Source organism: Lissotriton helveticus, chromosome 9 (assembly GCF_964261635.1).
Source record: "Lissotriton helveticus chromosome 9, aLisHel1.1, whole genome shotgun sequence".
Lineage (NCBI taxonomy): Eukaryota > Metazoa > Chordata > Amphibia > Caudata > Salamandridae > Lissotriton > Lissotriton helveticus.
In genome coordinates, this window is record NC_136070.1 from 507422568 (window position 1) to 507450323 (window position 27756).

General features: G+C 46.5%; 1 protein-coding gene across 3 annotated transcripts in view; it reads left to right on the top strand.

Annotated features, from left to right (window-relative positions):
* DHRS7 (dehydrogenase/reductase 7) overlaps positions 1-27756 on the top strand; it is a 797588-nt gene that overhangs the window by 567949 nt on the left and 201883 nt on the right. For all 3 annotated transcript variants that reach the window (XM_078660349.1, XM_078660348.1, XM_078660347.1), the window contains one exon: positions 10487-10609. In XM_078660349.1, the coding sequence (XP_078516475.1) occupies positions 10487-10609 (123 nt within the window). The remainder of the gene's footprint in view (positions 1-10486; positions 10610-27756) is intronic.

Here is a 27756-nt window from a genome sequence, read left to right on the forward strand (position 1 = left end):
ATGCCGTCCCCCTTCATTCTTCGTCTCTTGGATCGTTTCCCAAGATCAGGCACGAGACACTTTAAATTTAACGCAGTCTTGCATACCCCTTGATACAGAACAACAGAACCACTTGTATCCCCCTCCTACCGGGCATTCTTGTGAGTCTCATTCCCCCTGGACGGTGCAGGATATCAGCCTACTGGTTCGCCTAACTCCACCCACCACCGCAACTAGGGCCCAGATGTAGGTAAATCTAATTTACCGACTCATAAATACCGAATTTTACCGATTCGGTATTTATGAATCGGTAAATTAGAAGGAGGCAGATGTAGGTAATTCTTAATTTACAATTACCGAATCTGTAAGATTCAGTAATTACCGATTCTGTAATTACAGAATCGGTATTTGCCATTGATTCCTATGGGCCTTGAAGCCCATAGGATTCAATAGCAAATACCGATTCTGTAATTACAGAATCTGTAAAATTACCGAATTTACAAGGGGGACAGGGTGTCACTTTGACACCCTGTTGCACCCCTGTTTCAGGCTTGTGTGCCATGTGACACACAGATATGCCCTTAGGGCATGCCTGTGTGCCACATGGCACAGATGTGCATGTACACTAGAATTCGTTATTTACCATGGAATAGTATTCCATGGTAAATAACGATTCGGTAAGGGCCTGTGGCACTGGTTACAGTGCCACCTACATCTTGATTTACAGAATCGGTAAATTTACCGATTCGGTATTTTACCGAATCTGTAAATTTTCAGAATCTGTAAATATACCGATTCTGTAAATAAAATGCCCCCTACATGCCAAATCCCAAATACCGGTCGGTAATGGCCGAAATCGTCCGTTACCGACCGGTAATTGGCGACCTACATCTGGCCCTATAGAACTTAGCTTAACTGATAGTATCCCAACTTAGGCAAGGGACAGTCTTCTAATAAGTCACACTTTACCAAACTTATTGGGTGCTGTGCTAGTGGCCCAGTCGCTGAAGTGGGCGCAAGGTATGGATCTACAGCTCTCTCTGTGGAAACAGGCCCCTGTGGTGGGCGGTATCCCTCCCCGGGGCAGCTTTACCTATCAATCGCATATCTTTGTTTAACTTGCATGCATGCTATATCCATAACCGGTACGTATCAGTGATACTCTCACCTATACATTGCTTCTCTTATCATACCCTTGTGTGAGGTGTACTTATCTTTCATGTCCTGCTATATTCACTCATTCAACAGGTTCCTCCGTCCCCCCCGAGTCCAGTCCAGTGTCTTCGGTTGCGCTCTCTGATTCTTGTTTGATCTGAGGCCTGTAGCGTACTATCGGGCGGACTCGTATCCTGCTGGGACTTACTCGTCGAGATAGTGGTTTTCTTCTTGGGCCCCTATGACATACGTGAGCCTTGTCTCCCAGCGCCGATGAGCTAGACAATCCTGTGGACGGGACTAGGCATGCCCCCAGCATCCCACTGGAATCCAGGCAGTCGCTTGCCTCAGCAGCTGTTTGGAAGAACCAGGCGCATCCATCTTTTTCTACTCTTAGCTTTGCAGGGAACAGCAGACTGTACTTCAAAGTGAGCTCACGAAGGCTCCTCTTGACGTTGAGGAAGGTCTTCCTCTGCGCTCGTACTCCCTGCTTATAATCTGGATATATCGATGGGGGATGGCCCTCGAACAGAGACAGTCCTTTGACAAGTGTGGCCTGCAGATCGCATCCCTATTCCCTGTTGTTAAAGAACCTAGCAATGATGGCTCTTGGTGGTGCTCCGGGCCTCGGAGGGGCAGGCAGTGATCTTTGTGCTCTCTCGACCTTAAAGAATATAGACCAATGCTTGGGGGCTAGTTCATTTAGGATCCACTCTTCGAGGAAGAGCTCAGTGGAGGGGCCCTCCACCCGTTCAGGGAAACCCATAAACCGGATGTTATTCCTCCTAGATCTCCCCGCCAAATCTTCCACTCTGACATCTAAGGGACACACTCTTTTTTGCAGTGCTAGTACCGTATCTCTGAGGGCCTGCACATCCATTTGCAATGTCTCTACATTCTCCTCCGCGGTGGTGACCCTATCGACCACTTTCCGCAGGCCACTTCTGAGCAGATTAACATCTATGGCCACCGTAACTATTCTGTAAACCATATCCACTCGGGTGGACTGGATCTCCTGTAGCACGTCTACCAACCAGGAGCCTCCTTTTCCTTTGTTGATGCTCCAGTGTCCCCTCTATCCACATTCTCGTCTAGAAGTTCTGGCCCCTGTGAGATGGGTAAAGCATAATTGCTTATTTTATTAGCTTATGCTTTTGCGCCCTTGTCTTTCACCATGATGAAAGCTGAAGGAAGAATATCCTCATCTTGGCCTCTCCTGCAAAGGCCTGAGGGCAACCGATAGTTAGCGCCTCTAAAATGTCATCTGCAGTTCTGCAAGGCCAGGAACAGGGCCTCTGTTAAACACTCAGAGTATTTATAAACCTCCAAGCACCGAACCATAGTATTCACTGGTACCCATGCGTTCCGAGGCTCCCACGATCTTCCACTCTTCACAGCAGCGGAGCCATTCTGGACATCGCATCATCAGCAGAGCAACCCGCTCAGAGCCCCGGTCCACTCCAATCACCAGTGGTCGTCGTCAGTGGCCCTGCACCGCCTTCGTGGGTCCGCATATCACTTCCCAATGTTCAAGGGACAGGGCTCACCCCTATCCGTCGACCCTGGGTCACCAATGAGGCTCCTCCACCGGTAGTGATGTGAGGCAGCTCTCCCAGGAGTCCACGTAGGGCCGCCTCAGTCCAGAGCACAGGCAGCAGTCACCCGTTTTCTCCACTTCATGTTGTGTGGTCTCGATCACTCCTCCAGGTGGCGAGTTCCAGGTCCCAGGCACTCACCGGCCTTCACTGTACATCAGTCTCTCAGCACCTGAAGGGGCCTCGCCTGCCCAACTCTGTGGCCACGGGTGCCATGCACATCCAGTTTCCACTTCCTCGCTGTACTAGGTCGCAGGCTCTCGTCAGGCGCCTAGCTCTTACCGCAGTCACTGGGCCACACGGGGCCTCCCCCTCTGGGCGTCTCCGCTGCCTCCCCTCACTTCAGTGGGCTGCAGTACATCCTCCCCGAGGGACGGATCTAGGGCACCGGTGCTCGTGATGCCCTCAATTCCCAACACAGGCTCACGTGGTCTCTACTTGCCCCTCCCTCACCGGTCAGCCCCCTTCGCCCACTTCAGGCCTCTGTAGGATCTGAGCCATCGGAATACAGTCAGGGGCACTCTGCCTCATATCTCAATCGAGCTCTTGGGTGGGCTTGGCCTTCTCCCCACTCCCGGGCCTCAGGCCGCCTCCTCACCTTGGGCCGCAGACAGGATCAGCAGCACCACAGTCTCGGTCCCCAGAGGCACTGCCACAGGAGGGGACAGCCCCTGACCCTCCTTGTTTACCTTGTCGCAGCTTGCTCTCCATCGCAGTCAGGCCCCTGAAGGTCCCTAGCCTCCGCCGCCCTTCGGCCAACTCCGGGAACCCAGCCAACATCTCCTTTCATCCCGCAGGACGCCATCCAAACCAGTCTGTCCTGCACAGCATTACAGTCTATGGGGGAGTCGTATTATCCGCTTCTATATTATAGCCAGGATTGATGACGGATATTGTTAAATTACTCTGCAGTCCCGGGGAACTACAGCAGAGATGTCTATGCTGTCATATTGGTTGGCCACTCCCCCTATGTCCATTGATAACTTACAGGTGCTCTTTACCATAACACAGAATGGCTGTGGATAGCCAGGATTGATGACGGATATTGTTAAATTACTCTGCAGTCCCGGGGAACTACAGCAGAGATGTCTATGCTGTCATATTGGTTGGCCACTCCCCCTATGTCCATTGATAACTTACAGGTGCTCTTTACCATAACACAGAATGGCTGTGTCAGTGTGGCCACAAACCACTCCGATCTGCTTCATTGAACACAGTAACAAATATACACAGGTTATTCCTAGGCATGCACTGGTTATGAAGCACCAAATGCCTAACCTCCTTATCCAATTTGCTTTAATGATGTATTTTCAGACAATCTGAGCTTATTATCTATACCATGGGTCTTACCCAGCATTCCACTAATGCAGGAGAAGGCATTGGGTCTTTGTAGCACCTTGTCCTCAGTTTCTCCTTCTGTTCAAAGGTGGATGAGTCTCCAGAGTCCAATTTTCAGGTCCTTGCTGTTGTAGGAATGCAAATAGTCCACCATATCTTTTGCAACTTCATCAGTAATTATCTTGGCAAAATATTTCCTCTGGTCTTTCTATCATCAGGGACTTCGTATTGCAGTGTTCAGTTTTAAAAACTCTCCCGAGCAGCATCCTTTGGATCTTTAGTACTACCTTCAGTGGACGTTTAGGGAAAAATATTACTTTCCTCACTGCTTTCTCCCGTACTTTTCTGAATGTTCTTTCTTCCTTTAGGATATGCCTGTTGACACACAGGATGCATGTTCGAAGTTTGAGCATAGATTCCAGTCTTGTCTCTGCATAATTTGAATAATGTTCCCCTGCACTATTTCGGACTTACTGAGCAAGCTGTGGCCGTTCGGCTTCAGGGGTTGCCTGACTCCAAAAATGGCGCCCGAAAACTGGGGGATCGATGCAGCTGGAGAGCGGGACGGAGACTAACAACCGGAACACCTCAGCGGCCATGAGAAGGTAAGCTATTGATTTCCACTGAACCGATGGTTGTCGCTGGAGGGGGTCTCACATTGATCTATAGGGATGATCTAGATTTGCTTCCTGATTATGTGAGAATGACTGGCGACGCCTCGCCTGACCTGCCAATGGAGGTTACTTCTCACATTGGCGTTTTTCTCACCATCACTCACCCCGTCTGAAGACATGTGGACACTGGCCCTGTCCTCCCGCCGCATCACTGCATAGATTACACCCTATATGCTTTGGAGTCATTGAACATTTTGGGGACCGACTGAACTTAACACCAAGGTCATAACCCCCGTCTGACCTCAAGATGGCCGCCTTAGTTGGTCTCGCCACAATGCTTGGCCACTCCTAGACAATCAAACTGCTCATCGACATGAACTTAATAACATCCATCTCCTGACCTTCATCCTGCTCTCCCTCCAGGACATGTACTCTCTGAATTTTCCCTCGACCGTGGAGACGCTGCTATCTGACCGAGGCCTGGTGGAGCTACCTGTTAGCTGAAGAGGAGATGGGCTCTGGATTCCCCCTCGGCCGTCACCTACCCAGCCGGACTTTGGGCAGACTTTTCTTAGTCTCTCTGTCGTATCCTCTCCTTCCCATTCACCCTACCCCCTTCCCCTCTACGCTCCTTTCTTCTCATCTTCTTTCCCTTTTATGTTTTTCTGTTGAGACCTAGCTATTTGACCGATGCCCGGTGGAGCTACCTGATAGCTGAGGAGGAGATGGGCTGCGGATTCCCTCCCAACCGTCACCTACCCAGCCGGACCTTGGGCAGACCTGCTCTTCGTCGCGCCGTCGTATCTATACCCTACCCCATTTTCCCCTACCTACTTTCCCTTCCTCACTCCATCTTCCGTTTCTTCTATGCTCCTTAAAAGTTTTTACTGGTATGTTTGGTAACTTTTAACTGATGTATGTTTGCAACAATATGGAACCTTATGTAAAGCGCTCTGATACCTTCGGGTCTAGACAGCGCTATATAAAACTCTTTAACCGCATGCGTGCGGGCGGAATTCCGCTCGTACGCTGAGATTTTTTAAAGCGCACTTTACGTCATCAGCGTGCGAGGAGGCTACGCCATGACGAGCCCAGCTCGTCATCAGCGTGGAAGGGGTTAAATAAATAAATGTTCACATTTCTTTTAGGCCCCAGTAGACAAGGGGTTTGAGCTCCATCATCATCTGCTGATAAGAGCAATAGACCTGACAGCAAGAAAGCAAAAGACGGTGGACTGTTTCTCCTACACCTGTTTCATAACATATGATAGTCCTGCGCAACAAGCCCAAACACCAACCGTCCTGTGGTGTCACTGTGTCCCAGATCCTAGGTAAAAAACTTAAATGGTGTGCCCCGGAATGAATAAAGTGTCCTGGAATTTGCTCTGTGATATTCCAAAATAAGTTCTTTATTGAATATATTTCATAAATAACGTACAGCTCCGCCAACGCGTTTCGTTGTCATATGAGAACTTCATCAGGGCTTCTCAGGGTACTACCCGAATTGAAGGAGAGAAAACTGTTATGTTTCTCATAAGCCGTAAGTACAGCTGTTAACTCGTGCACCGAAAAAGTCCCCAAAAAGATATCTGTAATCAGGTCCAAAAACAAATTAATGATGTTGTCCCAGATCCAATAATCTTAAGGGGTCCAAGGATGTAACCTCAAATATGTGGAAATGGTATTTCTGGGTAAGATATATCCGGTAGAGGGAGGTCACAATCCAAGCCACATGTAGAGAGACTCCAGCAATATTATGATCTGGGGTGAGTTTGGACAGGTCTGCCTGCAGCCTAATAAGTAGTGCATACACGAGGATTTCTTTGAAGTCCCGAAAATGTCTGACAAAAAGCGAAATCGCGAGCCTTGAAATCAGTATTTCTTCAAGGTTCTCAGGGCAATATTACCAAGGTGCAAAACAGGCACTAACCCAAGGCCACAATCCGGCCTGTATAATTGACGACCTCGTCCGAGGTCGGTGTCTCCACGGCGTCCGAGATACCAGGATGTTTTTGGACCTGATTACAGATATTTTTTGGGGGACTTTTTCGGTGCACGAGTTAACAGCTGTACTATATCCAATAAAGAACTTATTTTGGAATATCACAGAGCAAATTCCTGGACACTTTTTTCATTCCTGCGCACACCATTAAGTTTTTTAGTACATAGACCTGCTTTCACACCAGCAACGTCTGTGGAAAACAATTCCTCACTTTGATGTATTCTTTGAATTCATAGAGAGCCTCTACAGCACAGTAGGGACAACCCATCTCATGTTTCCAACAGCAAATGTTTTAAGTGCTACTTGTACTGTGATTGATAGAAGAAGGTAGTCTGGCTCCCAGTACTCTCCAGTCCATCATTCTTTCTTTCCTCAGCCCACATGGTTACATTTATCTTTTGGTTCAATTAATCAATTAGGATGTTGTTTTCTTCAGAGTATCTGACTTCTTGCTTACATTTTCCGCTGATAAAATGTTTCTTCTGATATTTAGATGGTTCCGTTCCTAAATCTCTTATTCAATTTTCAAAGGCAATGATTCAGTTTGTGTCATCTTTATATAACCATCTGCAACGTTTTAGTAAGTTGCAGTGCTTTTGAAGAGCACAGGGTCTGATGTATCAACGGGTTTGACATATTTTGTATCTATGGTGAAATGCATCCTCATCACATTTTTTATAGCTCTTTTTATTGGTATTTATTCCTGAAACAAAATCTGTAATTGGCACATTACTCTTCAGCACAATAACACATAGCAGTTCAATATGCATCTGCGACTTATCCAGTTTCCAAAGGCTTTGCTCATATTTGGGTCCTGAAGTGGGCAAGCCACAGTCACTAGATTTGTACATGTTTCTGTGGGCATTCACTAGTCTGCTAAATAGGTTTCCCTAACATGGCCTATCTCTCCAGTTTCCACAACCACTCTGGAAATGGCCATGGGAGACTTCCAGTGACTGGCAATGCCTCTTGTGACCTGCAGGAATCCCTAGCCAATGAGTATACGTGCACCCCTGCTTACACCTTAATTCCCAGCAGTGCAAATTTGGCGAGCAAATCTATAGAGAGTTGGAGAACCTTTGCCAGTGAATTGTATTTGCCCCCAGCAAAAAGTTTCAAATCCTGTAAGGATTGCCACAAACGGGTCTCTGTGATGGACGAGTTATTTTTTTGGTTTTATAGTCGAAGGGAGCTCTTGTGTGCGATGGCGAGTCCTCCTCCTGGGTGGTTGGGGCTGTCCTTCCTCTGGATCTTGTATCCGCGGATGGCGGTGGTGATGTCGGGGGTGGTGGAGGCGTTTGTCCAGGTTTCTCTGAAGAAGGCGACATCTGGCGAGAGGGTGTTGAGGAGTTCCCAGATCTCTACGGCATGTCTGTGCAGGGAGCACATGTTGAGGCGGATGACCTTCAGGGCTTCTGTGGAGTTGGCGTCCTGCATGGGGGAGGCAGCAATGGGGGTCCAGAGGGTGGTGAAGGTTCGGTGGCAGTGGCAGCAGGAGAACTGGCCATGGGTGGTGTTTGGCATGGGCAGCTGGCAGTTGTTCCTTCCGGGGTTGTGTGCGAGGAGAGCAGCTGAGTCGTAACGGTGGGTAGTTGGAGATCCAGGGTCCCTGGTGCTGGTCGCGGAGGGGTGCAAATGGGCTTGCCTTTGGGGCACCAGCAGCGCAGCGCCATTAAATTGGGAAGCGGGAAGGGAAGTGCAACTGGGAGGTGGGAGCGGGAAGCAGCAGGGGGAGGAGCTGCGGGGGCAGTAGCAGTGGGAAGGGATCGGCAGAAGTCATGAAAGAAATAAACAAACAAATAACAGAAAGGAACTAACAGAGGCACAATAACAGAAAAGACCGAAATATCAGGCACAATAACGAGAAGACATAAAAACGGGTACAAACAAAACAAGACGGGCACAACACAATAAAGACAGCAGTGAAACCAATAGAAGAGCAAGGCTCTCTCACTGGACCACCTGGGATGAGGCGCAGGCAAGAGCCTGCGGGTGGAGGAGGGGCTCGAACACCTACCAGAGAGGTGAGCGGGGTCAACGGCAGCAGTACAACAGCGGCACTTCTGGGGGACAGAGCAGGTCAGAGATCTTGCTCATTACTGCTGTGCGCCCCATTCAAGCCTTTAAGGTTTCTCATGGCTGAAGAACGTTTCTTATTGCGCTCGTATCAGTTTGTCGCGTGCGCTTCAGGTACCCTCTATACGGTTGAGCTGCATCTCCTTCTTCCCACACTAGCTAATGTTAAGGACTCAAGCTGTATTTCTCTAGAAGGCTGTAACACCTTTCCACATTGTGCAGTCTATTTCCCTAAATGCGTTCTTCACTCCATCTCCTCCTTCTACGGGGGAAGATAGAGATTACATCGCCTAGGTTCGTAGAGTGCCCTAAAAGTGCTATGATCTGTGTAGCGGTGATATCTGGGGTTTTCAACCGTACATTTTGAAGGGCTTTCAAGGAAGGTCCTCTTTAATTTGCCATTATCTGTTTTCTCCTCTTCAGACCCCTTTCTGTCTGCCAGCATCTGCGTAGTCCAGTTAAGCCAGCTGTCAAAGCGATCTGCCATTTGGAACAGGCATGTCATCTGAGAAAGGCCTCAATCGAAAATACTGTTCACTCTCAGTGGCTTGTTTCATTGTTTCATTCAATAGTCTTCAAAGAATATCGGCAAAGGTAACCATTTAAAATTGTTGGAAGCATCACCCTAACTACTGAGTTTCGCTGCATTACTCTACAGTTCATTGGTGCAAGGATTTTCTGTTCAGAACTTCTGGTTCATTTGTTTCTTTTAGGTAAACCTTGCATTGAACTCAATGCACTTGCAGTCCCTGGGTTTATAAACCATTAACCAGTAAACATTTTTCTGGTACCTTTTTTCTTTTGATGGGCTTGGTCTCTTAATATGTTATGATCAAGCACTCACCCGACCTTCCTGCTATGCCTGATACCAATTAGTGTTATCTTGGTAGTCTTGCTGAGTAGTTTACTGTTACTTTACACCCTTTAACCCTGCAGTGGTACCACATGTTCTGAAGCAGGTAGCTTGGCCTAACATGCATATGCTTTCACCTGAGGCTCTGGAGTTACCTATATTGATTTCAGCTGCGTACTTTACAGCTCAACCTAGTACTTTCTCATTTGTACATATCTTTGTACTATGAGATAAAACAGGGAAGGGTCACATTTTCTCAGCAATATATGGATAAAGATAAGTTCACCTAAATTCTTCTCAAGGATTTTTAGCTTGAATTAGTGATTCTCAACATATATTGTAGAGATCATGTCACGAATGCAATGTTTCTATTGCATTTTTAAACATTCACAAATACTGTACTAACACAGTAGCACAGATTAGCCATTCTTATATTATATGGATTGTAAATGAATGAATTGCTCCACATTTATATGTATGTTGTGAAGAATAACACATAAACATAAACAATGCTTCCTCAAATTGAACAGGAGCAACAATTGAACCTACTGAAGGCAAATGCAATTTCTTGTTCAAAATCTTACTTTGTATCCCGCACTTGGATTCACCATACTGTGGTATTTTAAAAACGTAGTCACTGCATATGAACAACCTTTTTGGTTTAAAGTGACAACTTCCTCTACATTGGGAGAGAAGCATTGAAGCATTAACTCACGAGAGAATGAAATAAGATAATGGACAAGTGCTTGTTTGAAACAGGCCGTAAAATTAGTTTGTAAACATACATCCATCATCGTATATATGCTGATAGAATCATTCTTGGATTACTGGTGAAGTGCTTTATCCATAAACTCAAAAATGTTTTTTTCCCACAGGGATTTTTTAATAGTCTAAGGCTTGAACTTTACGATTATCCAGATATAATGATCACCAACCTATGCCCGGGACCTGTCATGTCCAACATTGTAGAAAACAGCTTTGCTGAAGAAGTCACCAAGGTAAACATTCTCTAGTAGAAATACTTACAACTACCACAACAACATTCTTTGGTGATTTTGATTTCTGTTAATAAATGTTAATCCAGGCGGAGGCTGGCGGGTGAATGGTATCATTTATTAAACAAGCAAGATTTAAATGGGAGGTTACTGTATATGAGCTGCTGGGTCGAAATCACACTAACTTGGCAGCAGAGGTGGTGTGTAGCATGTGGATACAAACCACCTTTCTTGGTAATTCTGTGTTCCTTCTCACGCAAGAAATATTGATGAAACTGAATGCTCGTTTAAGGTAAGAGTCCTGACCTCATGGTGTTTGGATCCTAGATGATATTGCCTCCTTTACCTACTACATTTTGTTATACAATCAATGTAAATATAATGTGCAGCAGTATCTGTGCTGATATTGATGAAAGAACAGCGGTTGTTGAAGGTCTCAGAAGTTCTTCCTTTTCTCCAGATGAGATCGGTGCGACCAAGTATGCTGTTTTGTGCTTTAAGATTGATGGTAGCTGTCCTCAGTTCATGTTTTGTCTGTCACCCAGTTAAGCCTCAGACTGTACTTAACACCTACATGTGGTGCTTTGTTGTGCATAGTTAGTAGTATTTACTATCTCAACAGTGCTCAACAGCTCACACCGGACACTATACCTTCTGATAACATTGGGACTTAAGTGTCTGCCAACTTAAATGGGTAACTCTGGTACGAGTACTCTGGTTTCCCTACTGCTTATGGCTTCAAATCAGGCCCATGCAACTCAATAACTACACAAGTAAAGTACAAACTGAGTAAACTCAACATACTGAGTTTTCTATGCCTCAATTAAAGTATGCATCATGAGTGTTATAGGTTTCCGTCATTATGTAGTGCCACTTTCAAAACCCACATTCAGTGTTTGATTCAGAGAAGTCCATCTATCCCTGCTAACCCCACAAGTTATTTTCCTTATAGTTCTTACTCAAATGAGAACGACCTTCTTCAAAATTCGGTGCAGACAGCATCAAACGTAAGAGATTTGCTTATGTTTTTCTCTCCATTGTGCATTTTGAGAAGCACTGTGGTTGTCTGGTACTTGTCTGTGTTTTTAAATACCTATTCAAAGCACTGTGAGAAAAGGAATTAGGCTGGGTATATATAGGCACAAAGACTTTACTTCTAAAAGCAGTCGTAATCCTACCATCTAGGTTAGGCCCCATCTCCTCAAGGGTCTCCATTAATACATATATTGCTCCAAAGATTTGCATGCTGATGGAGACCAGGATCCTTACTCTTGGTATTCAGGGTTCAGAACTGACTTGCAACAATTGTGATTTTAATTGATTCTATGGTTGTTTAAAACCGATGTAGTAGGGGGCATGGCTGAGGCAGAGACCAAGATCGCCACCTGATAGTGCAGCTCTAGAGGTTGTAGACCCAAAATATACAAGGCTCGCCTTCTTAGGGCATCTCTGTGCATCAACCACATTGGTTTATGCCCCTGTAGGCGGTGGAGCATCGAGAGCTGCGGGGACTATTGGTCGGCGAGTCCCACATGCCTGACAACTGCGACCCGCACTGACCAGCATCTCCTCGGAGGCCCCGCGGCAACAGGGGCCGCAGGCGAGCCTAAGGCTGGGACTACAGAGTCCTGCCGGGGCCTCATCCATGATCATCCAAACCAAGGGGGTCCTCGTCGGTTTTGCTGGCTGCCTCTGACCTGGGACTAGCTTGTTGGGACACTGCATCAGCGCCATCACAGCGGCTGGGTGTTTGCCACGTGGGCTGATTCTTCGGCCTGACGCCTATGGTACCCACTGGGCGAGTGTCACGCCTGTTGTGACTGGTCCATTTGTAAAGGGCTACCGGCGTGCCGGCCTCTCAATCCTTCGCCTTCCTGCTTTGTTATGCCCTTCCGGGGCCGCTTTGCTCTGGTCGCCTTCTCTACCTTGGGGATTGCTGTCAACCCACCTCCCCTATCCTGGTTCTATTGTGCCCCCTGCCTGCTACGTTTCCTTTGGATCTAATTTGTTGCCCAGTGCACAAAGTCAACAGCTGTGAATGGTGCCCTAAATGTTGCTGTCTGGCCTCGTCCCCCTGGGCCCCCTACATGGATGACTTCACCTTGGCTCTTTATGCCATTCCTCATCTATGGGTGACCATCATACTAAAGTGGCCTGATAAGTAGCAGATCCTTCCCTTCAGCCCTCATTCAAGCATAAAATTCTGGGTTGGCTTGCTGGGGAGCATATACATTTTGGCCAACTTCCCTTACTTTCCTCTTCCTTTCCTGCTGCCCTTACTTTCAAGTATGGGCCGAGCTGACCCTAAACAATACAAATTGCTCTTTGAGCAATCCAAAACTCCCCGCTGCCAAGGCACCCACTCCGACACGGATTAACTGGTGGATAGAGAGACGAACACCGATACAGCAGGGGGGACTACGGCCATTATGGCGGAGCTGATGGCTGGGTTTCACTCTATAGATGCCAGGTTTGATGCCCTTACCAGCCGCATTATTCCCATGGGCGAGCGCCTAGATCGGCAGACTACAAGGCTTGATGGAACTGAGGGCGTGTTTCAAGCCTCCAGGATGGCAGAGACACCTGAAGAAGCTCGAACGTCTTCTGAAAACAGTGGCCTTCAAAAAGATTTGGAGGCGCGGTCCAGGATGAACAATATTTGTATATTAGAAATTGCTGAGACAAACAACATGGGGTGACAGGATTCCTATGCAAAACAGCTGCTGTCTGAAGTTTGCGACTCAATAATTTTATATCTACCTTTGCGGTGAAATGTGCGCTTAGCACCCTTGGCCCGCAACCCCCGGTGGCCGCTCCTCCAAGACACCTTCTTGCGCACCTCCTCAACTACTGAGATAGGGACACTGTTTTTCACTTGTCCTGTGAGCGCGGCTCACTACAATATCAAGGATCCTCTATTTCGTTCTTCCCAGACTTTACTATCACTGTCTAAGAGGTGAGGTATCCGTTTACGGATTCTAAGAACATATTCCTCAAAAGAGGCCTTAAAAAGGCAATGCTTTATTATGCGAGGATGCGGGTTGAGGTCAATGGCAAAGCTAATTTCTTTGATACATCGGCGGATTGATAGACTTTCGTAAGCACCATACCACATCTCGGCATATTACTCCAGATCACCTTGGCTCTTCCTCTCCTACTGAGGTATATCCTCCTTGACTACTGCCCCTCTCCTTCTCTTTATTTGGGACTGACCATTTCAGTGCTGCCCATCTCTTTTATAGTTTTAGCCAGATGGGGGTCCTTGCCACTGCTATGCTAGTTACGTCTCTGATGCCAATGAATCATTACATACATATTGTTGTCCATGGTGACCCATATCTTTTTTACAGGAACTCTGACAGTGTGGCCCACCCCATCTAAGGCGTTGCCTCCCCCCATGGTGTACACCACTTTATTCTTTGGGGTTATTTAGCTTTTCGTTTTTCTTGTTGGGGATTCGCTGGATGATGTACCATTCTGTGTGGGTGGGGAGTCAAGTTTTGGATTTATTGTGGTTTTCCCTTGGTATTCTGCTATGTATTGCATGTATTGCATGTGCACACTAATGTTTGCAGACATGGTACATTCCACACTACAAACCTGTCCTTAATGTCTATTCCTGATAATAAGAAAGAGGTGTCTGACATATACCTCTTTACATGGAATATCCGCTGCACTAATGATCCCTGTAAGAGTAAGTGTGTCCTCTCCTACCTCTTGAGGCACGAGGCAAATGTAGCGTTCCTTCAGGAGACGCATCTCCCACCTTGGACCTCACATACCTTTGCTTCTTCCTGGGTCATACATAGATACTTTTCTAACTATAGTTTCTATTCCAGGGGTCTTTATTCATATACACAAAAGCATGTCCTTTCCTCCCCTCTCCAGCCATGAGGACCCGGAGGGTTGATACCTCATGGTGACTGGTGTTCTGGCGGGCAAATGTTTTGCTCTTCTTAATATGTACGTCCCTAACATGACTCACCTTAGTTCCTTTATACTATCTCCGCTACCCTGGCCAGTGAAGAGGCTGGACTAGTTATCCTGGGTGGTGAGTTCAAAACCATTCTGGACTCTGCTGTAGACTTCACTAGCATACAACCCAGTACTAAGCCCCACACTTGGGAGGCTATTCTCTCCATTGTGGACACATAGGCGCTTAGCGATGTCTGGCGTACATTCTATCCTGAAGCCTCAGGATAGAATGTTCGCCACTTTTTACTCTGCTCCACACAATGTGTGGTCTCAGATTGAATATTGACTGCTTTCGGCCAATGCCTTGCACTGGACAACTGAGGTGTGACACCTGCTGTGCACCCTGTCCAGTCATTGTCCTGTTGCACTGGAACCACATATACCGTATGGGAGTGAGAATAGACATGGAGATTTCCCAGTGACGTTTAACATGATCAGATATTCGGCACGGAGCTGTGTAATGCCATAGTTGAATATTTTGCTTTGAATGACTAGACAGTGGACACTCGGGCAACCTTCTGGGAGTCTTTCAAGGCCTATACCTGTGGCTTCTGTATGTCCAAGCAAGTGGGCATTCTGAGACATTCGCACACAACTATGGAGGATCAAGTCGACATTGCTGGTTATTGATCGGGCTTCTTTGTTACCGGGTGACTCCCCTCCACTCCATAAACACTCTGTTTTGATGACTGAGTTCCACGACCTGGTGGATAGGGAAATAGTGTACATGGGAAGGCATTCCACTGCCAGGCGTTACGGTGAGGGTGAGAGACTGAGGCGCACTCTAGCATGCCTCCTGCGTTTTAACCCTCTTAGTGGCTACTTTACTAAATTCCTTACTGGTGCTGGCGTCAACATAACTGATAATGAGGGCATACTAGCAGAGTTTCAAGAATATTAATAACAATTGTACACCTCTCGGGCCTTGAATCCACGATCGCAGACTATCTTGCTGAAGTCGTGATGGTGTGGAACAGCGTAGCTCCTTGGCAGAGCCGATTTCGCGCAAAGAAATATTACAGGCGATAAATTCTTTAGACGGGTTCAAGGCAACAGCCTCGACGGGCTCAGAAGAGCGTTCTATAAGGCACATGAACAACTGCTGGCCCCACGTCTTCTTGCCTTGTAAATAGAATCACTAGACACAGGTTCCCTGCCACATTGGCTTCCAGAGACAGTCGGGCAAGGACCCAAGTCTATGCTCCACCTGTCGCCTGCTTTCCCTCCTAAATTTTGATAAATAAATTCTGGCCAAGGTCACTGCCACCAGACGGTCCCTGTTGATGTATCAGATTATTTCTCCAGTCCAGTCTGGCTTTGTCCAGCATAGGACTACCTCTCTTAATCTGCGGATGATGTTTGTGGTCCTGAACTTAGTGTCCCCTACCACTCCTGCAGTTGTAACTTTGTTGGATTCTGAGAAGGCTCTTGACTCCCTGAAGTGGCCTCTCCTCAGGGTAACACTACATAAACTAGGTTTACCTAAGTGCTTCATTGCCTTAATCATATTCTTATTCCTCAATCCTGTGACATGCCGTAGGGTAAATGGTTCTCTTACAGATGCTTTTCCAGTCCCTAGGGGCACCCGGCAGGGCTGCTCCCTTTCTCCTCTACTCTTTATCATAGCGATGGACTCCTTGGTCCACTATCTAAAGGAGCGACTTATGCATTGTGGTGTTCAGTTCACACAGGATCCACTTTTATTGTCTGTTTATACAGACAACATATTGCGGTTTGCTCGCTACCCCTCTTATTTGGGCTGGCCGCAAACCCGACATCTGATGGGACACTTTAACATTACCCTACGACCGTGGTGACCTTGGATTCCCGGATCTCCAACTGTACTATCTTGTGGCTCAGTGCCATTGTTCTTACCATTGGTACCACCAGGATACCCGAGTCCCATATCTACGTCCTGAGAGAGATCACCTCGGTGACAAACCATTCCCATATGTCCTGCCAAAAGGCATTCCTAGATGTTGCAAATATCCACACCATATCCACCACCTGCTGAGCATGGAGAAAACTTTGGCGACTTTCGGGGGGTGGCCTACTGTATTCTCCAGCCCTCCCATTGGCAGACATCCCTTGCCTACCCTCAGGAAAGAGAACGTTGTCTAACGCACACTACTGCAACACAGTCTGTATACCATTGGAGATGTGTTCCCTGACGGCCATATTCGTACACACACCGACGACACTCACTTCCATGATGCCCCATACATGGATCATTTTATCCTACTGTGTCTCCGCAACATGTTGCATTCACGTATCCCCTTCACTCTGCCGGATTTCTTTCCACTGACACTACTCATATGTGACACAGATGGGGACAGGCTTGTCTCTAGACCAGGGGTCTCCAAACCGGTCCTGGAGGGCCGGATCCATTCCAGATTTTTGGGATATCCCCATTGAGATACATGTAGTTATTTTAAAAATCTGGCATGGATCCGGCCCTCCAGGACCGGTTTGGAGACCCCTGCTCTAGACTATACCACACATGTATATCCCTGAAGACTTACTCCACTAAACGAGTAAGAGAGGCCTGGGGTGCTGATCTGGGTCGTCCTTTGACCGATAAGGAATGGTCTTAATGCTGTTCCCAAACAAAGCTCATCTCTTAATTGCAGACGCAAACCTCTACACTTTTAAGTTCCTCCACAGGGTTTACGTAACCCCCTCTGTTATAGCTCCTTCACCTCCATGCCCCAGATAGCCATCTCCATGCCCCAGATAGCCATCAGAGAGCTGGAAAAAAGGTGTTCTTGGCTAGAACCTGTGAGGACACCACTACACTGACTGTCTCCCCTCCCTCAGGCTAGTAACTTCTAAGGCAATGGTTCTGTTAAGGGCCTTCCTGTACACAACATCAGAAACACTACAGGAGGAGAATAATTTTTTCTTTGAGGAAACAGTCCTACACTGACACCCTTCACTGTTGTTGTATTCTTCTCTTTCTCTGATCTGCACTCAAATGGAAGAACTCTTCTGCTTAGATTCTGACTTTTTTTTTATATGTCTGTCCATGATTATTACTGCATGGAGGAAAACTTTTCGGAGGCTTACTACATCCTTATCCGAGATTATGCACTCTACCCAGACCTCCAATTTACTAGTGGTCTTGATGAGTTCCTGGAAAGTCTTACCCCCATAGCATTTGGTGGCTCCTTCTGGGGAAGTTTTATTTTTCATGCCTGTGGTACACAAGGCACCAGGGGCCCCTTCTACAGGGGCCTTACAGGTAGCCCAGAGGTATGCTCATTGTGTGCACACAAATACAGTTTTGGGAAAAAATACAGGTGCTGGTGCCTAGTTGGCAGGATCCGGGCACACTGTCACATTGGCATCAGGCATCTGGCAAAACGTTGGGGGGTAATCATGCAAAAATTGGCTCTTTCCTACAATTTTGAAAAGCCATACCCACCCTAAAACCACTGTGAGCTTTTTAGTTGTCTTCTACGATGCAACATACTGTTGGCTAAAAAGCCAGGATTGGGGAAGGACATGACGTAGCAAGATGGTCGCATAGATCCTCTTGCTAGATCTCTGCCTGGGCCTAAAGTTTATCAACATTTATCAGAAAAGACTGAACCCATGCTGTGAACCCATCCCGTGAGATGTACCCTTCAATAAGTCCGTCCGTTTACCCTGGCATTCAAAGCTGTTGGTGGAGAAACAGGCAAGGCGGTGATCAGCAGTGCTGAGTCATGCGGGTGGTCCTCCATGAGCCACCTGGTCTGTGGTGTAAAACTGGCATTGCTGCATAAAGAGGTGAGTCCGGGAGCTCCAACAGAGGAAGGGTGTGGTGTCTATTGGTAGGGCCTGGACCTCTAGGGGTTCTGTGGGCCAAGCCCCACATACCCTCTACGCCCATGAACTACACGAACAGTGCAAAGATTTGCTGTGGCGGAAAGAGGCAGCCACAGGATAGAAGCAGCACTGGCTCTTCTGGTCCACAGTGGGCACCGACTAGAGACTGGTGCCCCCTCTCTGTGAAGAGGATGCCAAACTGAATTGGTGGACAGTAAGCTTAGCTGCATGGTGGGGAGTGGGGTCCAGACCAGTGAGCGACGAGACCGATCTAGACCCGATGGCCTTGTTATGCCGTTCCACAGCTGGTGAAGATGCTGGTACCAGGGACCGCCAGCCTTTACGGCTATAGATAGCTGCCAACCACAAGGTCATTAATTGTGGCATACTTGAACTGCTCCCTCAAATTAGCCAAGAGGCTTTTCGGGGTCCAACTGTATGAGTCCTCACTTTCACCACTGGTTTTCTAGTTCTGCGGAGGCCACTGGTTTTCTAGCTCTGCAGAATCAAAGGTGAAACTTAAACCATGGCTGGGGCCTCCCTCCTTTCTCTTCTTCTAAAACAAAATGACCCTGTCTATCCATGCTGGTATTGGGTGCGAGACATCCATACCTCCTAATAAACTCCTGCTGTAGTGAGTAACCTTCTTTTTATTCCTTTACACTCCATAGAGAGCAAGACACATGCAAATATGTCTCCAACCAAATCTATGCTCGTCTTTCTGCCTGTAAGTTAGATCTTAGAGATGAAATCCACACCGACATATCCTAAGCCTTGGACAATCTGAAAACAGCTTTGTGCGACAGTTGGTTCACAGAGGCAGGCAACCCTGCATTGCAATGAGGTCCTGCAGCGCTCTAAAAAAGATGGAAGCATAGCGCTACCAAATATTAGGAAGTACTACAAGGCATCTCATGCCAGCATTGTAAACAAATGGGCGTACGTGGCATGGGACGATCCACTGTTCAGTCTGGACAGACAGAGAATGGACACGCAGATCTACCTCCATACACTGTACGGAGGCAGGCTGAGCCCACTTGCATTGCTGGCGATAGTGATTTTAGTAGATATATTAAATAGATTACATAGAGAGAGACTTTGGGATAAGGCCTGTGGTGGCATACGGAGCTTTAGTGGCTGGGACAATATTGGCCTTTCCATGCTGGCTGACATCTGGGATGCAAATGAGTTGCTCACTTCGCCTATTTGAGGAAGGAATTTCAGATGCCAGTAACGCAATGGCTGCGCTATGGCCCGCTGAGGCACGCACTGTGACAAAACAGGCTTTAAAAAAAAATAATAATTGTATAAATTGTTTAATGTCTTATCAGCTGTTTTCCTTATTTTGTTTTATAAAATATGTACTGCTGCTCTGTCTGTGTTCAGGGATGTGGTCTTTTTAAAACTACTGTTTACCTTATTTAAGTATGTTACATAAAAGCAGCCCTAGGTGTAGATGTAGATGTAGATGTAGCCGTACTTGTAAAGCGCACTGATACTCCTGAGTGTCCTGGCGCTGTACTCATACCGCTAGGGAACCCTTCCTGGTTTTTCCCCGTGAAATGTCCACTCCTGGGCATCCCCAGGGTGCAACCAGGCATCCCTAGCGCTGTAGGGGGCTGTTGTGGAGACTAAGCAAGCTATTGCCCAGAGTTGCAGCGTGGGACCCATGCTTAGAGTAGGTACCGAGACGAGAAATCAGGTCCGAGGAATTATGAGCCCAAGATCCGCCGAGACCAGCCAAGGCAGGAATTGAACCCTGGTGTCCAGTTCTGTGACCCCTGAGCACAAGAGCCCCTTGTAGATCCCATCCAGGGTCGTACTGTGACAACAAACAGGCGCAGGCACCAAGGCCAGTCTGGCGTAATGGGCATCGGGCGGAGGCTGGAGGGGTGGGAGGCTGGCTTTGTTACTAGTGGCTGCAAAACCAGCCCCCATTAACAAAACCAGCAGGACTGGCCAGCACAATTACTCACTTCTCACTCTCAAACACCTAAATCAATGTAGAGTTCCTTGTAAACCTAGCAGTTTTCATGCAACAATAAAAGAGCCAAGATTGAGGTCTCTGGTGGTTTATCTTCCTGTGAGAAATGTACCCCTAGTCCACTTTAAATTCAAAGGAGTACAGGGAGTCGGAGGTCAAACAGATCAGTTTATTCAAGCTTAAGCGGATGCAGGACCAACAAGGAAAACCTGTTCCGTGAAGGTAATGAACACCCAAAAAGAAATCTCCTTTCATATTTATACTATACTTCAAACAAGTCTGCCTACAGATGTCACCCCCCTCCCCCTAATCCATTGGACATTTCCTTCCAGTTATACACGCAAAAAGAATAGCTAGCTACACTACATTTTCAAGATAAGTGATCACAAGCCATACTAATTGCAAATTGAATGGAAAAGTCTAGTGTGGCTTTGCATCTCAGAGAAGCACACATGATTAGCAAAGTGTAATTATTCTAACAACCACTCAGTACTTTTCCAAGGACATGACAATGTCAGGATGTACATGGAAAATTCCTCAGACAACGTTGTACAAAGTTGTGCTAAGCCATCGTAGTACGGCCGACGATCTTTAGCCAGCCTCAAGCAATTTATCCTCTTTGAAGAAATGCATCCAAACTGCAGGGGATTCCAGAGCCTAAACACCAAACTGTACAGCAGTCTGTCACAAGCTACAATGCTGAAGCCTCAGCAATATAAATTACGATGGGCACACTTTGTATGGAGGGACATACGTGATTTTCAATGGGACACCCTTTTACAGGATTTATGCAAATGAATATTTACTTGGTATTACTTGTACTAAGACACTTTAAGGTCATGTTTAACACCTTGCGTGCAGTGCCGATTCTCCCCCGGTGCTGAACATTCCATTCACGGGTGTGGTCGTGACGGAACCATTCCATCATCCGCACAGCTCAACCGTGAGGCATGACGGAATCGTTCTGTCACAAGCATCGAAGGGGTTAATTGGGACATGTACCCAACCATATTGTATTAATATTACCCGCACTCAAAACAATTTTGCGGGAGAGGCTGTGGACTAAGGGGAAACCTCAAACCTATTTGGTGGGAGTACCCAGTAATTAGGATATATTGGACCAAAGTGCTAGCCGCAATTAAATCGATACTGGCCTACCATTTGCAGGTGGACTTCTCCGATTGCTCTTGGTCTGAGCCCCCTGCTTTGAAGTAACAAACAAAAGCTGATCAGATCATACTGTGAAACCGCCAAAATGTTTCTTGTTGCTTATTGGAAGAAAAACGAACCTTCACCTACAGCATTAGTGCACTTGTAGCTACAATTATCAGCATCGCTTTCAGAGATACGAGGTTCATTTGGAGTGCTTTGGTAACTACTATTATACCATGTGCCACAAGATCTGCCCCGATTGGTGTGCCCTACGCACTTGCCTGTTTCATTTTTAGATTCCACAGTGTATTTCTAAATGCCTTGAAATATTCTGAGGTGAGCAACAATCACTATCACATTGTACCAACAGAAATTATAGTGGCACAGCATTTCTACCTCTAGCGACGGGGGAAATATTATTGGAATTGGTTTCTTTTTTGGAGGGAGGGGCAGAGGTGTTACAGAAGATAACCATGCACCTAATCTACATGAATGCTAGTCCCCTTTCCAAGGTCCCAAGCTTAGCCGATAAAATGTAGCAGAGGTGAAATACCTCTAGGAAGTGTTGTATCTACCCCATGACCAACAATCTGACTTTCAGGGACCTCAAGGTGCCAGTTAGGCTGGCGGTTGAAGAAGCACAGGTGGTGGTCATTGAAGATAATCAGTGCTGATCCCCATGCCATATGTTAATTCTTCTTGTTGGTCCTCAAATTCAGCGATCTAAGTGCAGCCAGGAGGTGGATTAGAAACACAGTCAGCTCAAGACCGCCATGTCCTAAGTAAGCACCAAATTCTTGAGACGACTCCACTTTTTGCCTTATGAGGTAGGCTGGTGAGTGTAAGAACACTGAAAGAATCCATGAAAGTTGACGCCCCAAAGCACCTACTGCCTTTTGGCCAACAGTGTTGTAACAGGGGCAGGTGAGACCAAAGTTAACCAGGCCCGAGAGTCCCTGGTCTCTTTGCTGCCCAGGGTCCAAAACGTAGCAATCCTTTAGATTATTGTGGTGCAGTGAAGGGGCTGTAGGCCTTCCAATAGTTGAATACCAATACCCCAGGTAGCAGATCATTTGTAGAGTTAGTTTGTTGAGGAGGAAGGTGAAAGAGTAAGGGGGCTTCTTCCCAGATCTCAGCCTACCCAGTCGAACCTCAAGGCAGGGACAAATGAGGAACTTTCCTTTTATTTGCCTGATGGTGTGACAGGTTGTGCTTTTCCCCTAGTGTCAACTCCCAGTGCATACAGTTTAAGGAGGAGGCAATCTCACTAGTGCTGCCTTCTTAACAGTTTTAGGCAACCTGTGATGGGAAGGGAATGGATGCATCATGGAAAATAGGATAGTGACTTGATGCAGATAGAACGCAACAGTGGTTTCAACCAAAAGGTGTCTTTTTCTTTCTGGTTGGGTTTTTACCAGTTTTTATCTTCTGAAATTGAAAACCGTAAGTTTTATACATTTCTTTTCTCTGGCTTTAGGGCTCTGGAGTTAGATAGATAGATAGATTGTATGGTCGGGACCTGTTTCTGACTCATAAGGAAGTCACTGAAAATCTTCCCTTGTATCGATTTTTCGGCATAGAAACAGGTGTCTCTGGCTTTGGGCATATTCAAAATGGACTATTGTAATGCCCTATATTTGGACTCAAATATTAATACCCAGACAAAACTGCAGGTATCACAGAACGCTCTTCCTAGGGCTATTCTTGACATTCCAAAGCGCTAATCTGCAGCTGCGGGCTGTATGAGCTGCAGTGGCTCCCCATCAGTAGACGGTTCAGGTTTAAGGGTTTCTGTTTGTACATAAGGCTCCATCGAGGAAGGCCAGCTGGGATCAGGGAGATGTCCCATTGGTACATTATAGGCAGAAATCTCAGTTTAGCCCATCGTATTCTGGCCATTCTGCCTAGAGTCCGGAAGAAGAGATTGGGGGTGATGGGGAGCAGAGCCTTTTTGATTGCAGCACCCAGATTCTGGAATTCCCTCCTCCAGTTTTTGACTGCGATTATTGGACACTTGCATGTTAGAAGGTCACCTAATATCTGGTTGTGTGCTAATAAGGCAGCCCCCTACTAACATGTAAATGTTGAAATTGCTGCTGGTTTGTAGCATACTGCTGTGACTATGGTGCCTTTATGCCTATGGGTAATTGTCGCACTTTATAAAATCAAATCAGACTTTGTCACTTTCCAGCTCAGCACGGATGGTACTATGACAATTCTATTCTTAACACTCTGCTAGAAAATCAGACCTTTGACGTGAGCAGTTTTAGTGTGCCGGTGTTGTTGAGTGCTCCAGATGAAGTAGCTGTTCTCTACCTACAAACTAGGAAGCTAAATTGAAACGTTTTAATGAAGATTTTGTTAGAATTTGCACAGTAAATCCTTTGTATTTAGTTTAAATATTGGGAGATTTGAATCATATATAATATCCGGGTTATCCTTCCTACAGAATATTTGTGTCTGCAAATAACATTAGTTTTGCAAACTTTCTAGCTGGCGGTTATCCAGTATTGGAGTATCTTTCATTGATTCACATGTTTAAATCATTCCCTGTCGTCAAAGTGAGAGTCCCACAGTAATCTAAATAAAGCAGTAATTAATAAACGTCCACATGCTACCATGGTGGCAACCATGCATGTAATAGCCTATCTAGCTCCTTTTCTAAAAAGGATCACATTTTAAGTACAACCAATCCATGATCAGCACCCTCTAGAACCTTTGCAAGAGAAGCTGAATCCCCCCAGATTTTCACTGTCTGTTGTGCGGGAAGGGAGTCTCCCTGAGCTCTGCTCAGTTCTTCAAAATTTCACACATAAGTCTCATTAGGAACAGTATTATGAGCACTACTATCCAGTTCCTCCTAAACAAGATCAGCATTTTAGGTATTATGTTGAACCCCAAGACATGATACAGGATTTGCAGGCCATTCTCCCGGACCATAGAAAAAGATTACCACCTGAAGAGGAACAGACTACTGTACCGCCGCCTCCACCACCTATGATGCCGCTTACATCAGTGCCACCTCCTCCTTCTACTCCTAGGATGATGCAGCGCCCCATCATCCATGTTCCTCCTAGAGAAGGCCGTTCTCTTCAGAAGAAGTGGCTGAAGAGGGCGAAATTCACGATCCTTCTCCACCCACTGATGAATGGATTAACTACATCATACCCACACCACCCCCTCCTCCTTGTCGTCCTTCTGACTTGCCTCCAGAGGACATCGGAGGCTTTCATAATCTGATGGACAGGGCAACATCCTGATTTCATCTGCCCGCAATAGTCAAGCAATCAGATTGCTTCCTTTATGACTTTAAAGAGCAATCAAGAAAGTCTTTAAGATCTATACCCATTAAAGACCATATCTGGCAGCAAGGCCTTAAAGTAATGAAATCACTGGCCGCTGTAGTACCTGTACTACCAAGATTAGACAAATAAAGGGCACCTGAGATTCCCCCGCATACTTTACAGGCCATCCTAAACCGGATTTAGTGATTTCCCTAGCGGGACAGAGGAGATCAAAAAATCCTTCCTCTCCCATTCAGCTCCAATGGACAAGGAAGAACGCTGCTTGGATTCCATTGGGAAGACATTCTCATCCATGGCTGCAATCTCTGTCAGGGCTGCTAATTTACTAGCCATTCTTGGCCACTATGATCAGAAAATGTGGTCAGATATCGGGCCATGTTAGAGTTTTTACCTGTAGAAAATAAACTGGCTGAAGCAGACAGCACAGCGGACAAAATTATAGACTGTGCTATGGACATAGACACGACAGGTTTTCGACAACTAGCTGGAGCGGCTGTTTTTGATGCCAGGGATGTCTTGGAGCAATGTCATTTCATCCAGAAGTACAATCCAAGGTACTAAACATGACGTACGATGGCGACAGTTCATGTGGAAAACATGTAGACAAATCTCTACTTGCCATCAAAATCGATAGACCCAGCCAAAGCATTAGGGCCCCTGTAGTATTGTAAAGTGCCCTTTCAGGGAGCACGAGGACGTGGATTTTCAGGCTATAGAGGTACTTTCCAACGCACCCAACACTATCAGTCCTTTCAACCACAATATCGTCCGGGTTACCAGCAGCAAACTTATCGACAGCCAACAACAGCCGGTTTCTCACAACTTGGGTGGCAAGCAGTGACCACATCAGGGTACCAGCTACTATTTTTTCTCCCCTGCAGCCAGTGCAGACATTTACAATCATAGCCAACAATGGCATAACATTAAAACGGCTAGATGGGTCTTGGACTTGATATCTTATGGCCACACTCTAGAATTTATCCAGCGCCCACCAAATACTCCACCCGGGGGATCGCACCCCCTTCGTCTTCACTTACTCAAACAGGAAGCGAAGATTATGCTTTAAAAAAGGGCAATAGAGGGAGTTCCAATACACAAGAAATTAGGGAAGTGGAGACCTATTTTGGACCTCAGACGGCTAAACAAATTCCTCAAAAATCAAACCTTCAGGATGGTTACACTCTCAGACATCCTTCAGCGTTTCAACAGCAGAGACTACATGATCTCGCTGGATTTGGAGGATGCTTATTTCAATGTTTCTATACACCCCAAACACAGAAATGTTCTCAGATTCACAGTGGCTGGTGCCCATTATCAGTTGTGAGTCCTACCCTTTGGCCTCAAATCTGCTCCACGTATTTTCACCAAGTTTCTGGCCCCAGTATTGGCCGCCTTGCGGAACCAGGGTCCCCAAGTATTTCCATATTTGGAAGATTGGCTCCTGAAAGCTCCCTCAGCTCGTATAGCTGCTACAACTACAAGAGACTGCAGAGATCTGTTCCACAAACTAGGTCTTACCATTAACCAATGAAAATCATTGGTTTCTTCAAGTGGAACAATGACGTTCCTAGGGACAGACATGGACACCATTTAGAACAAAGCTTTCCTCTCGCAGGAAAGGCAGCAGCAGTTGCAAACCTTGGCTCTCTGGCTATCCAAAAGAAGTTGCACTTTAGTGGGAACAGATAAGTCTTTACTGGGCAGGCTCTCATCAGCAATCCACCCAGTGCCGCTAGCTCGTCTTCACATGAGGGCGTTGCAAGAGGAACTTCAGTGTCAATGGATTCAAACTATGGGATCCTTCAATGACGTGATGGCTATCACTCTCCACGCATGAGAGAGGTGTTCAGATGGTCGACTTTAAAGTCACACCTCTCTCAGGATCTCTCTTTTCTGCCTCTGATCCCGAAATTCATCATCATCACCTATGCTTCCATGAAGGGTTCGGGAGGTCATCTCCAAGACCTTCAGATTCAGGGAAAATGGTCCTCGTCCCAACGTCGGATGCATATCAACAGGATAGAGTTAAAGGCCATTTTTCTCTCCCTGCAGGCTTCCCTCCCTCGGATAAAAGGTTCATTGGTTTTCGTCCATATGGACGACACCACAAGCATGTTTTATGTCAACAAACAAGGAGGAACCAAGTCTCTTACTCTCTCTCAGGACGCCCAATGGCTCTCGAGTTGGCTCACATTCCACAGAATATCCCTAAAAGTGGAGCATGTTCCGTGGCTTTGTGATACTCTGAAGGAAACCCTCAGCAGGACCACAGACCACTGTCACGAGTTGGAGCTAGAGCAAGACAGAACTAGACAAGATTTTTTTCACATTGGGAGAAGCCAGCGCAGGACCTATTTGCGACCCACACCAATTCCATATGCCAGTTCTTCGCAAGCAGATTCCCTGTCCCAAAATCTCGGGGAAATGCCTTTTCAGTCCATTGGTCCAGAATATATGATCACGTCTTTCTCCCATTCCACTGATACCCAAGGTCCTTACAAAAATGAAACTAGAACACAGTCGCCTTCTTGTGATAGCCCCCAGAAGGCCCAGGCAGCACTAGTTCACAGAGCTTCTCCTTCTCTCGGAAGTCCAACTGTAGTGAAGGCAGGGACCTGCGTGCACACATTGCTATGTTAAAACGAATAACAATATCCCAACAGGTAATATTCAGTAGGCAGGTACATATGTATGCAAAAAGCATTACACAAACGTAAATAAAGGAGACAGTACTCAATTGATCTTGTGTCGTTATTCATAATGTATTTAGATAAAAAATATTATGCAGGGTCATATTTATACAGTTGGAGCAGCACTGTATTGCACAAATCATATGACAACCAAAAATATACTTGGTGCTCAAAAGGTATATAGGTGAAAAGTGGCGACGCAAGTGGTGAGATAGACAGCGTGAACGGCGCAAT